The sequence below is a fragment of the Cherax quadricarinatus genome, chromosome 63 (assembly GCF_038502225.1).
Source record: "Cherax quadricarinatus isolate ZL_2023a chromosome 63, ASM3850222v1, whole genome shotgun sequence".
In the NCBI taxonomy this organism is placed as follows: Eukaryota; Metazoa; Arthropoda; class Malacostraca; order Decapoda; family Parastacidae; genus Cherax; species Cherax quadricarinatus.
This window is the reverse complement of record NC_091354.1, coordinates 17,269,171-17,281,509: the sequence shown is the minus strand read 5'-3', so window position 1 is coordinate 17,281,509 and position 12,339 is coordinate 17,269,171. Positions and strand designations below refer to the sequence as shown.

At 38.8% G+C, this 12,339-nt stretch overlaps 2 protein-coding genes across 3 annotated transcripts in view; one reads left to right on the top strand and one right to left on the bottom strand.

Annotated features, from left to right (window-relative positions):
- Positions 1-12,339, bottom strand: part of Alg9 (alpha-1,2-mannosyltransferase Alg9) — a 106,364-nt gene that overhangs the window by 3,495 nt on the left and 90,530 nt on the right. The gene's annotated exons all lie outside the window — the stretch shown is intronic.
- LOC128698166 (tetraspanin-33) overlaps positions 1-12,339 on the top strand; it is a gene marked incomplete at its 5' end in the record, with an annotated part of 146,776 nt that overhangs the window by 124,912 nt on the left and 9,525 nt on the right. The window contains 2 exon segments of one of the 2 annotated variants that reach the window (XM_070098669.1): positions 4,761-4,901; positions 8,720-10,715. In XM_070098669.1, the coding sequence (XP_069954770.1) occupies positions 4,761-4,818 (58 nt within the window). 2 annotated transcript variants of the gene reach the window in all.

The window sequence follows — 12,339 nt, the reverse complement described above, 5'->3', positions numbered from 1 at the left end:
GCCATTACTTCAAATGATTTAAAAAGAAAAATAAAGCTTGTTAACAATAAAGCTTCAGTAATTTATAATTATAATTATAGTCATGGGGGACCTAGGTACGTAGTAGGTTGGTAGACAGCAACCGCCCAGGGAGGTACTACCGTCCTGCCAAGTGAGTGTAAAACAAAAGCCTGTAATTGTTTTACATGATGGTAGGATTGCTGGTGTCCATTTTTCTGTCTCACAAACATGCAAGGTTTCAGGTACGTCTTGCTACTTCTACTTACACTTAGGTCACACTACACATACATGTACAAACATTTACACCTACCATCCAACTTACCTGCTCGACATATGACCACCCGCCTTACAACCGTGTTTTTTATGCCAAATTTCTGGGAAATAAACAACTGTTTGTGTTGTACACAGTGTTTATCCTAAACCTTACAGTATAAAATACAGTACTAACAGCATAAAACGTAAAGTAAAACGTGATATACCAAAACAAAACAATAAAATGAAGTCATTACAAAAATGTGATGTTGATATTCAGTAGTAAAGTTCGACTTACGTCCATTTTGACTTATGACCGGTTTCTCAGAACCGAACTCAGTTGTAAGTCGGATGGTAAGTGTGTATATACACACCCCTCTGGGTTTTCTTCTATTTTCTTTCTAGTTCTTCTTGTTTATTTCCTCTTATCTCCATGGGGAAGTGGAACAGAATTCTTCCTCCGTAAGCCATGCGTGTTGTAAGAGGCGACTAAAATGCCGGGAGCAAGGGGCTAGTAACCCCTTCTCCCGTATAAATTACTAAATTTAAAAAGAGAAATTTGAGTTTTTCTTTTTGAGCCACCCTGCCTTGGTGGGATACGGCCGGTTTGTTGTTGAAAATTATAATCATGGAGGACCTAGGTAGTAGGTTGGTAAACAGCAACCGCCCAGGGAGATACAACCGTCCTGCCAAGTGAGTGTAAAACGAAAGCCTGTAATTGTTTTACATGATGGAAGGATTGCTGGTGTCCATTTTTCTGTCTCATAAACATGCAAGGTTTCAGGTACGTCTTGCTACTTCTACTTACACTTAGGTCACACTACACACACATGTACAAGCATATATATATACACACCCCTCTGGGTTTTCTTCTGTTTTCTTACTAATTCTTGTTTATTTCCTCTTATCTCCATGGGGAAGTGTAACAGAATTCTTCCTTCATAAGCTATGCGTGTCGTAAGAGGCAACTAAAATACCAGGAGCAAGGGGCTAGTAACCCCTTCTCCTGTATAAATTACTAAATTTAAAAAAAAGAAACTTTCGTTTTTCTTTTTGGGCCACCCTGCCTTGGTGGGATACAGCCGGTTTGTTAAAAAAAAAAATCATGGGGGTGCTAAACCCATAGGATTATACAGCACATGCAGGGGGGATGGAAGGTATTCAGGCTCAATTCAGGGAACCGGAGCACAGATCCAAATCCCTAGATCAAGAGCCCCTCACCAACGTCAAGGAACCTCCCTTGAGGGGTAAAGCTTCAGTAAATAAGCTGAACGAGTGTTCCTAACTGGTGATACACAAGAGCTATGTAGATAGTATAAGGTATTAGTTGTATTGTTTAGAAACTAGTTATGCAATTCCAATAAACATTTCTAAAGTGGTAAAATTTCCTAAATGATAGGTTTATTATTCAGTTTTTAGTTCAAGGCTGTTTAGTCAGTGGATCTGGTAAGCCTAATTGCTACATAAGATAATAAAAAAATTATATTTCAGAAAAAAAAATTGCCCTTCTTTATGCTGAAGAATGAGGAAAGCTTCAACTCTTGATCTCAGTTTGATCTGTCAGGTTTTACAAGACAGTTTGCAATATAATTGGTTTTCTTGCATCTAGCTGATGTTTTTGTTGCTATCTGCTGGCCCTTGTCCCAATACCTTTTAAAATGAAAATGCATTTCTTGTGCATTCTGATGTTCCACACACTAAATTTTATGTAAAAACTCCACTACATTACACTGAAATGTGCTGTATAGCCCTTCTGGCTTAGCGCTTCTTTTTGATTATAATAATAATAATAATAATAATACACTGAAATGTATTGTATAAAACAGAGACCTGTGTGTTACCTAACTGCTGTCAGTTGCATCCACGGAAAAATTGCTATGCAAAGATATTAAAAGCTCCAGTTCTGGTGGAAGTCAAATCCTCCATAAAACGCAAGTGTTGGATAGAAGGTACCTGTGTATCTAATATTATTGAAGTAAAAAAGGACATTAAACAATTTCATGATTGGCAATAAATAAGAAAATTTAGCTACTTTACTCTTCGGATAAACCCACTACCTTCCATTTCCCAGGGAAATACATAACTCTGGGATTCACTGCTTCTCTATGAGCAGCTGTATGACCCTTGTGGGTTTAGCACTTTGTTATGATTATAATAATTCCCGATGAGCACAATGTACAGGAAAATGTATTAAGTACAGTGGACCCCCGCATAACGATATTAATCCGTTCCTGAGAGCTCATTGTTATGCGAAATTATCGTTATGCGAATGAATTTTCCCCATAAGAAATAATGGAAATCAAATTAATCCGTGCAAGACACCCAAAAGTATGAAAAAAAATTTTTTACCACATGAAATATATATTTTCCTACACACAAAGAGAAGGATACATGCACAATAGTAGAGTAGTACATGCACAATATATATTGTGCATGTACTACTCTACTAAATGAAGAATAAATGACACTTACCTTTATTGAAGATGCAGCAATGACTGATGAGACACTGTGTCCTGGGAGTGCCTTTTCCTCCTGAGTACTGTAGGTCCTGTTTGGCATTTTCTTCCAGAACAGGCCTTATCACACTGTGTATGCCACTACGATTCTTAAATCTCTCAAACCAACCTTTGCTGGCTTTAAATTCACCAATATGAGTACTAGTTCCAGGCATTTTTCCCTGTTCACCTGGGTGTTAGTCGACTGGTGTGGGTTGCATCCTGGGAGACAAGATTAAGGACCTCAATGGAAATAAGTTAGACAGTCTTCGATGACACTGACTTTTTTGGGTTATCCTGGGTGGCTAACCATCTGGGGTTAATTGTTTCTTGGTATTCTCAATAAGCCACACCAACAACGGTGCTACAGCAGCAGCAGCAGCTGACAGTGCTACAGCAGCAGCAGCTGACAGTGCTACAGCAGCAGCTGACAGTGCTACAGCAGCAGCAGACGGTGCTACAGCAGCAGCAGACGGTACTACAGCAGCAGCAGCAGCTGACGGTGGTACAGCAGCTGACGGTGCTACAGCAGCAGCAGCAGCTGATAGTGCTACAGCAGCAGCAGCAGCATCAGCAGTTGACCATGGTACCACAGTATTTCGATAATATTTCTCACCCTTTTTACCACAGGGTTGGCACTAGAAGCTTTCTTGGGGCCCATGGTCACTTATTTTGCAGATAAAATCACCAAAAACACTGTAATAATACGAAATATTCCGATTGTATGCTTGGATGTTACCGCGAAGGCTGGCTTGTAAACAATGCCACCGGCGGAGCATGTGAGGCTGGCTCAGGCCGCACATTAGACGCGTCTCGGACGAATAGCGTTGAGCGGGTTTTTTAGCGGTATGCGAGGCAAAATCTTAGCGATAAAATGTATCGGTATGCGGATTTAACGTTATGTGATGCCAACGGTATGTGGGGGTCCACTGTATAATAAACACGCTACGTAACATATAAACACGATACATACACCCACAGTATAAAAATGGACATAAATGTGAGATGTTTACCAAGCTGTTTGTAGGAATGTCAGAAGAATTACGTTTTTTCTAATCAAACACCAATTACTTAACTGTAGAAAAATATTCCTTGCGTATGCCTTCACTCTATCTATTGCTATTCATGATTCTTGTGGGTTTAGCATTTCTTTTTATTATGATTAAAATAATAATAATTTGTAATTATTATTATTATTATAATAAAAAAGAAGCGCTAAGCCACAGGGGCTATACAGCAATAATTTGTAATAATTTTTAATACAATAACTTGTCACAGCATCATTCCTTCTAAAAATGATGTTACATGAGAATGGAAGAGTTGGTCTTTATTTATTGTACTGTACCACTGTGGAGACAACTTGTACACAATGTAAGGTGTGTGTATGAACGTGTATCAACAATAACCAGACGTGTTTGTTTACATGAGTACTCTGCGGCTCTGGTATCTTACTCGTTCTCTCTCTCTCTCTCGCTTGCTCACCTCTCGCCCTACATTAAGACTACAAATATTTTAAGGTAAGTAATGAGTGTATTGTATATGCATTTTATCACTCTAGGGTGCTTTAAATGTCATAGTAGGTGGGGTGGCCAGGCGGTCTACCATACCTCACACAACTTTCTACAAATAAATACTTTTCACCTCTCGCCCTAAATTAAGATCATTAAGACTACAAATATTTTAAGGTAAGTAATGAGTGTACTGTGTGTGTATTTCACTTTTTATTGTTTTTTAATGCCTTGTTCTATTGTTAACTTAATATATGTTAGTGTAAACTTGTTATCTGGCACTTATATGCATTTATAAGTGGAAAAAAAAAAGGCGTTCTGCTTTCCAGCGATGTCTGCTTTGTGGTAGTAGCCTGGAACCTAACCTGCTGTATAAGTGAGGCCCTACTGTATACAAAGTTATTTATTTCCTCTTTGCTTTGCATGTTATTATAATTAAAAAGAAGCGCTAAACCCACTAGGGTCATACAGCTGCTTTGCATATTAATACAAGATTAAATTTCAGGAGTGCTTATTCTCGTCTGGCAACAAACAAGATGATGGTTTATAGGGATTATTGGTAGTATTAGGAAAGACTGACTAGAAGTCAGCAAGAAAAAAGTACTACATTATTCAAGCCTAATGAAGCATGTGGTACAACATACAAGTACGTAAAAAATTATTTTTAAATTTGGAATGCATGTTCCTAGTCCTTTGATAGATTTTAATGCATGCTAATGCTGTATTTTAAAGTAGAGTGTATATCAAGCTATTGATCCATACAGGTTTAGTGTACTATTCTATAATATAAATTACCTTGACATACTTCAGAATTTGTGATGGGATTCAGGGAAACTGGTTAGCTGGACTCGAGTTCTGGAAATGGGAAGTACAATGCCTGCACTTTAAAGGATGGGTTTGGGATATTGGCAGTTTGGAGGGACATTTAAACTGTCATATCTGAGTGCCTATGCAAAGACAGTGATTATGTTTGAGTGATGGTGAAAGTGTTGAATGATGAAAGTTTTTTCTTTCCTTTTGGGTCACCCTGCCTCAGTGGGAAGCAGCTGACATGTTTAAAAAAAAAAAAAAAAAACTTCAGAATTTTAATTTTAATGCCAATTGTAATACAAGTGCAACACTGATTTTCCAGCACCCTTGGTTCCTATGATTTGCTGGTACAGGCAGGCCCCACTTTACAGCACTTCACTTTACAGTATTTTGCTAATGCAGCATTTTTTTCAATTATACCTATTTTTTATTTGTTCAGACTTCCTCCAATAATTATATTTATCACTTGCTATAGGCTAAGGACAAAAATATTTTAAGGTAAGTAATGTGTGTACTGTATATGCATTTTTTAGGCCTAGCTCTATTGCTTACTTAACCCTTTCAGGGTTTCCGATGTACTAGTACGGCTTACGCACCAGGGTTATTGACGTACTACAACGCCTAAATTCTAGCGCCTCCAAATCTAGCGAGAGAAAGCTGGTAGGCCTACATATGAAAGAATGGGTCTATGTGGTCAGTGTGCAAAGTATAAAAAAAATCCTGCAGCACACAGTGCATAATGAGAAAAAAAAAAACTCTGACCATGTTTTTGGATTAAAACAACGACTTTGCCCTGTATTTTCTTATGGTATTTATGGTTGTATTCTAGTTTTCCTGGTCTCATTTTATAGAATGGAAGACATATTACAGAAATTCAGATGATTTTGATTGGTTTCACAATGAAAAGTGCAAAATTTAACAGAAAAGTTAAATTTTTACCAAAGTTCAAAAGTGAACAAATCATGCCAAGCATCCCAATACACATCAACTGGTGAGGCTAATATTCTTTCACAAGTACGCTGATATTATTTATACCATTTCTACACTAATGCAGTAGTCTGCATAACAGTAAATCTTTTATTTTTTGTGAGAATAAAAATTCAAAGTGGAAAGCAAAAGAAATGTAAGAGGGGCCCGGGGACGTGACTAACGAACAGAGAACTTGTTATTTTAGTACCAGGAATGTCTGTCTTGTTTATTCTGGACCCTATTTGGAAATTTGCATCTTCTGAAATTGGCAAAATTGCCAGTTTCTAACCACTTTATTGGATAGATGAAATTGGTAAATGGGTGGTTTCTTGTACTCATTCGATAGAAAAACTGGGGTTCTAGTGAAATAAATATGATTTTTGTCGACTCGTACAGAGGAATTGGCCGAAAATAGGGCTCAAAGTGGGCGAAATCGCTGATGCGTAAACATCATCGAGACCGCTAACTTCACGAGAGCATAATTCCGTAAGTTTTCCATCAAATTTCATATTTTTGGTGTCATTATGATCGGGAAAAGATTCTCTATCATTTCACACTAAAAAAAATATATTTCCGGAAAATTTTTGACCCTGAGAAAGAGTTTAGGAGAGGGCCTCTCGACCCTGAAAGGGTTAATATATGATAGTGTAAAAACGTTATAATGATTTTATACACTTTTGAAAGTGAAAAAAAGGCTATTCCACTTTACAGCAGCAGCCCAGAGCCTAACCTGCTGTATAAGCAGGACCTGCCTGCATATCGATTTTGCTAGACCAACAGAGGTCATGTTAGGTAAAAGGACACAAGTGCAAGTAATGTGACATTTTATTGTGGCAACGTTTCGCTCTCCAGGAGCTTTATAAAGCCGTACGACTTGATAAAGTTCCTGGAGAGCGAAACATTGCCACAATAAAATGTCACATTAGTTGCACTTCTGTCCGTTTACCTAACATCTTGTCTGTAATTCTACCAACATTAATACAACAGAGGTCATATAATAATTAAACAATACCCTTATGACCCTCCATTTTCTACTGGAAAGTCAAATAGAACATCATAAACAAAACAGGTTTATTACTGTAGTACTTACCAAGAGTGCTGCAGTACTACCACTCATAAAGTGGTAAATTTTAGAATTTTAATGGAACTATAGAACTAATCACAAGGGTTAGTTGTTAGCAAAATATGCGAAGAATTACATAAAATCAAGGGATCATCACCATCACCAATGACGTTAGTGTAAACAATATAAGCAAGCACATATTTCATACAGTAAATTATTTTGGCAAAACAAAAAAAAAAAAAAAAATAGTCTTGTAATTTTGTCTGGATGAAAGTGCCAGACGATTCATTACCGGTAAACAGATGTTGTACCTGTATCCACAATGGCTAGTCTTGGATTAGCCTTGCACAGTATAAGTTTGTTTACAGAAGTTAATTAGACCAGTGTTTATATGTATACATACATTTATGAACAGTACATATTATAAAAATAATTTACACTTCAGTAAATACAGTACAACTCTCCTCACTTAACGATGGAGTTCCGTTCCTAAGACCATGTCAGTCAACAAATTCGTCACTAAGTGAGAATCATACTATAATGGTAGTGGGTTTGTGTCAACCATGTTTGATATTGTTTTAATGACACCTTTGCACCATTTATAACATTTCTGGTATATTCTTGAATGTTTATACAGTAGTGTACTGTATATTGTAATAAACAGAATAGAGGAAATCAGCTCTAATATACATTATTTAGGTATGCATACTGGTCAGAGAACCTGTCGTAAGTCCGTGGCATCAGTAAACGAGTACGTTGCTATATGAGGAGAGGCTGTATTGTACTTTCACTTTTTCAAATAGTTTTCTTAGTGAGGATTACTAGCTTAGAAAATTACAGAATAAAAGGTGTATTAGCTTAGAATAAGAAGATATTTGTTTTAAAAATATATACATATACATGTACATTATTGAGCAGTGCATGCATGCACACACACATTCAGTACAGGTTAACAAAAATGGATAGTGGAATAGGACCATTATTATTATTATTTTTTATTTTAACACACTGGCCATCTCCCACCAGGGTAGGGCAACTTTCACCATCTCTCAGTTCATCACTGTCTGGCCAGAGGAGTGCCGATACTATAGAACAGATACCCCTCCATATTGTAAATATCCCCACCTCTCCTTCAGAGTGAAGGCACTGTGATTGCTCCAGGACTCAAGTCCTGGAGAAATCACTAAACATATAGTAGTCATATACTGTAAACAGTGCATGGAGAATGGGAGGAAATCAGGTTTGACCCAAGGAAGGGGAGGGTAGCCCCCCAACTCTTCAGATAACTTACATCAAGGCACTCTCCTTGAAGGGGTAAGAAGAGTGCCTTGGTGCAAGTCAAGCCTATTGCAGTGTTTCTGTTTTTTTTTATATTTTAAAATGCAGTGATATACATATGTAATTTTGATATTCTTAAAGGAATGATTCACCAGTGCAGTGTTTCTGTTTTTTTTTTTATATTTTAAAATGCAGTGATATATCTAATTTTGATATTCTTAAAGAAATGATTCACCAGTGGTTGATAGTCCAACCATCCCTACAACTTTACTAATGCTTGTCAAACCATGGTGAATGATGCTGTAACTGAAATACTAATAGTGAATGTTCCTGGTTTCTTTCAGATAAATAGATGCTAATGCATTCTTTGATTAAAGAGAATATTTTTACTATTAGGTTAGAAAAAAAAAAGGCTCCATCTCTATGAGAATCATTCAGTGCTACAAGATGAAAAACAACTGTATATCCAGTGTGGCAGCTATCAATATAGGAAATAAACAATGATATAGTTACATGTACAGTGGACCCCCGCATAACGATTACCTCCGAATGCGAACAATTATGTAAGTGTATTTATGTAAGTGCGTTTGTACGTGTATGTTTGGGGGTCTGAAATGGACTAATCTACTTCACAATATTCCTTATGGGAATAAATTCGGTCAGTACTGGCACCTGAACATACTTATGGAGTGAAAAAATATCGTTAACCAGGGGTCCACTGTATATGTAATCCTTCCAAGAAAAGGAACATTTGAATAATTTGTAAATTTTTTTTTTTTTTCAACAAGTCGGCCGTCTCCCACCGAGGCAGGGTGACCCAAAAAAGAAAGAAAATCCCCAAAAAGAAAATGTACTTTCATCATCATTCAACACTTTCACCACACTCACACATTATCACTGCTTTTGCAGAGGTGCTCAGAATACAACAGTTTAGAAGCATATACATATAAAGATACACAACATATCCCTCCAAACTGCCAATATCCCAAACCCCTCCTTTAAAGTGCAGGCATTGTACTTCCCATTTCCAGGACTCAAGTCCGACTATATGAAAATAACCGGTTTCCCTGAATCCCTTCACTAAATATTACCCTGCTCACACTCCAACAGATCGTCAGGTCCCAAGTATCATTTGTCTCCATTCACTCCTATCTAACACGCTCATGCACGCTTGCTGGAAGTCCAAGCCCCCTTGCCCACAAAACCTCCTTTACCCCCTCTTTCCAACCCTTTCGAGGACGACCCCTACCCCTCCTTCCTTCCCCTATAGATTTATATGCTTTCCATGTCATTCTACTTTGATCCATTCTCTCTAAATGACCAAACCACCTCAACAACCCCTCTTCTGCCCTCTGACTAATGCTTTTATTAACTCCACACCTTCTCCTAATTTTCACACTCCGAATTTTCTGCATAATATTTACACCACACACTGCCCTTAGACAGGACATCTCCACTGCCTCCAACCATCTCCTCGCTGCTGCATTTACCACCCAAGCTTCACATCCATATAAGAGTGTTGGTACTACTATACTTTCATACATTCCCTTCTTTGCCTCCATAGATAATGTTTTTTGACTCCACATATACCTCAACGCACCACTCACCTTTTTTCCCTCATCAATTCTATGATTAATTTGTAAATGCATATTATTATCATCATCAAAAAGAAGTGCTAAACCTACAAGGGTCATACAGAGCAGCAGGGCAGGGAAGGGTGCAAGGGAATTTGGTAGCAAGAGGGAAAGGGATTATTAGGTCATGCAGTACAGGGGATAGTGCAGGGGTAGAGGGTAGCAAGAGATTGAGGTAGAAAGGGCTGTGAGGAGTGCTAGAGGCATCATCATAAGAGTTTGTGCAGTAAGTCAGTTGCTGTCAAAAAGTCAACAAGAGAGTCTGGGTTAAAGAAGGGTCCATCAGCAAGAAGGGAAGATAAAGTAAGGGCAGTAGAGCGGTGACAACATTGGAGGTAAATTCTGCATGTTCGATGACACAATGGGCAGTCTAACAGAATATGGCTAACAGAAACTGGAACCTGACAATTCTCACAGAGTGGAACAGGGCACCTCTCCATGAGATACTCGTGAGTAAGACGAGAATGGCTGATGCGAAGATGGGAGAGAGTAGTCTCCCAACCTCGATATTGATGACAAGATAATGGCCAGAACCTATACATGTACAGTGGACCCCCGCATAGCGAACGCCTTGCATAGCGAACATTCCGCATAGCGAACGCTTTGATCGCTAAAATTTTGCCCCGCATAGTAGACAAAAACCCGCTCAGCGAACTTCGTCCGAGACGCGTCCAATGTGCGGCCTCAGCCAGCCTCACATGTGCCGCCTGTCCCATTGTTTACCAGCTAGCCTCCGCGGTAACATTCAAGCATACACTCGGAATATTTCGTATTATTACAGTGTTTTCGGTTCTGTTTGTTGAAAATAAGTGACCATGGGCCCCAAGAAAGCTTCTAGTGCCAACCCTGTGGTAAAAAGGGTGAGAATTAGTATGGAAATTAAGAAAGATTTTGAAGGGTTTGGGGCTAACCCTGAGAAGCCTATGCCAGTTGTGGAATCCATTGTGCCTACTTCAAAAATTAAGGAAATGTGTGCACAGTGGGTTGAACTGCAAACCTTTATGGATGAAAATCACCCTGACACAGCTGTTGCAAGGCGTGCTGGTGACTATTTCAATGACAATGTTATGGCCCATTTTAGACAAATCGTAAAGGAACGGGAGGTACAGAGCTCTATGGACAGAAAGAAGTCCAGTGACTCTGAAGCTGGTCCTAGTGGCATTAAAAGAAGAAGGGAAGTAACCCCGGAAAAGGACTTGCCTCCTCAAGTGTTAATGGAAGGGGATTCCCCTTCTAAACACTAACACTCTCTCTCCCCTCCTCCCATCCCATCAATCATCACCAGATCTTCAATAAAAGTAAGTGTCATGTAATTGTGCATGCCTTTTTCAGTTTGTGTGTACTAAAATTAACATTTTTTTGTGGTAAAAAAATTTTTTTTTCATACTTTTGGGTGTCTTGCACGGATTAATTTTATTTCCATTATTTCTTATGGGGAAAATTAATTCGCATAGCGAACATTTCGCATAACGACCAGCCCTCTTGCACGGATTAAGTTCGCTATGCGGGGGTCCACTGTACTTGGTTTCACAGAATGCAATTTGTTACGTAGCAGATCAGACAAATGTTGTTGCCAACGGGTGTGAAGGTGGTTAGCAATTACAGCAAAATAGTCTGCGCATGGAACACCTTGATATGAAACTGGGAGGTCATGTACAGCTGACCGCACAGCAGTGTCTGCCTGTTCATTGCCCAGTATGCCAACATGACCGTGGACCCAACAAAAAGCATCTTTATGCTTGCTAGAGATATGGTCTAACCAAAGCTGGATACGAAGAACCAGGGGATGAGGCATATAAAATTTTCGTATAGCCTATAAAGCACTAATGGAGTCTGAAACGACCACAAATAGATGCACAGGCATAGATGCAATATGGATAAATGCTATGAGAATGGAATACAATTCAGCCGTAAAAATGCTAGCCGAGGATAATAAATGCCCTCGCACGACGCTGTCCGGGAACACTGCTGCGAATCTGATGCTATCGGAAGACTTGGAATGAGTTTGGAAGTGGTTAAGAAAAAGAGAGCGAGAAGCCACCATAGGCAGTTGGGCTTTCGTGGATGGCAGTGGGAAAGAACAGACATGAACAGTTGGAATTTCTCAAGAGGGTAGGGAAAAGTTAGATGCTACATGAACATAGAAAGGTGGTAACTGAAGAGAAGACAAGAGCGAATGTAGGCGAAGAAAAAAGGGATGGAGTAAACGGGTGATGAACAAATAAAGAATGTCTGCTAACATCAGTGACTATCCTATACAGTGGACCCCCAAGTTTTGTGATTAATCCGTTCCAGAGAGCCTGCTGAAAGTCGAAATTGCCGAATGGCGA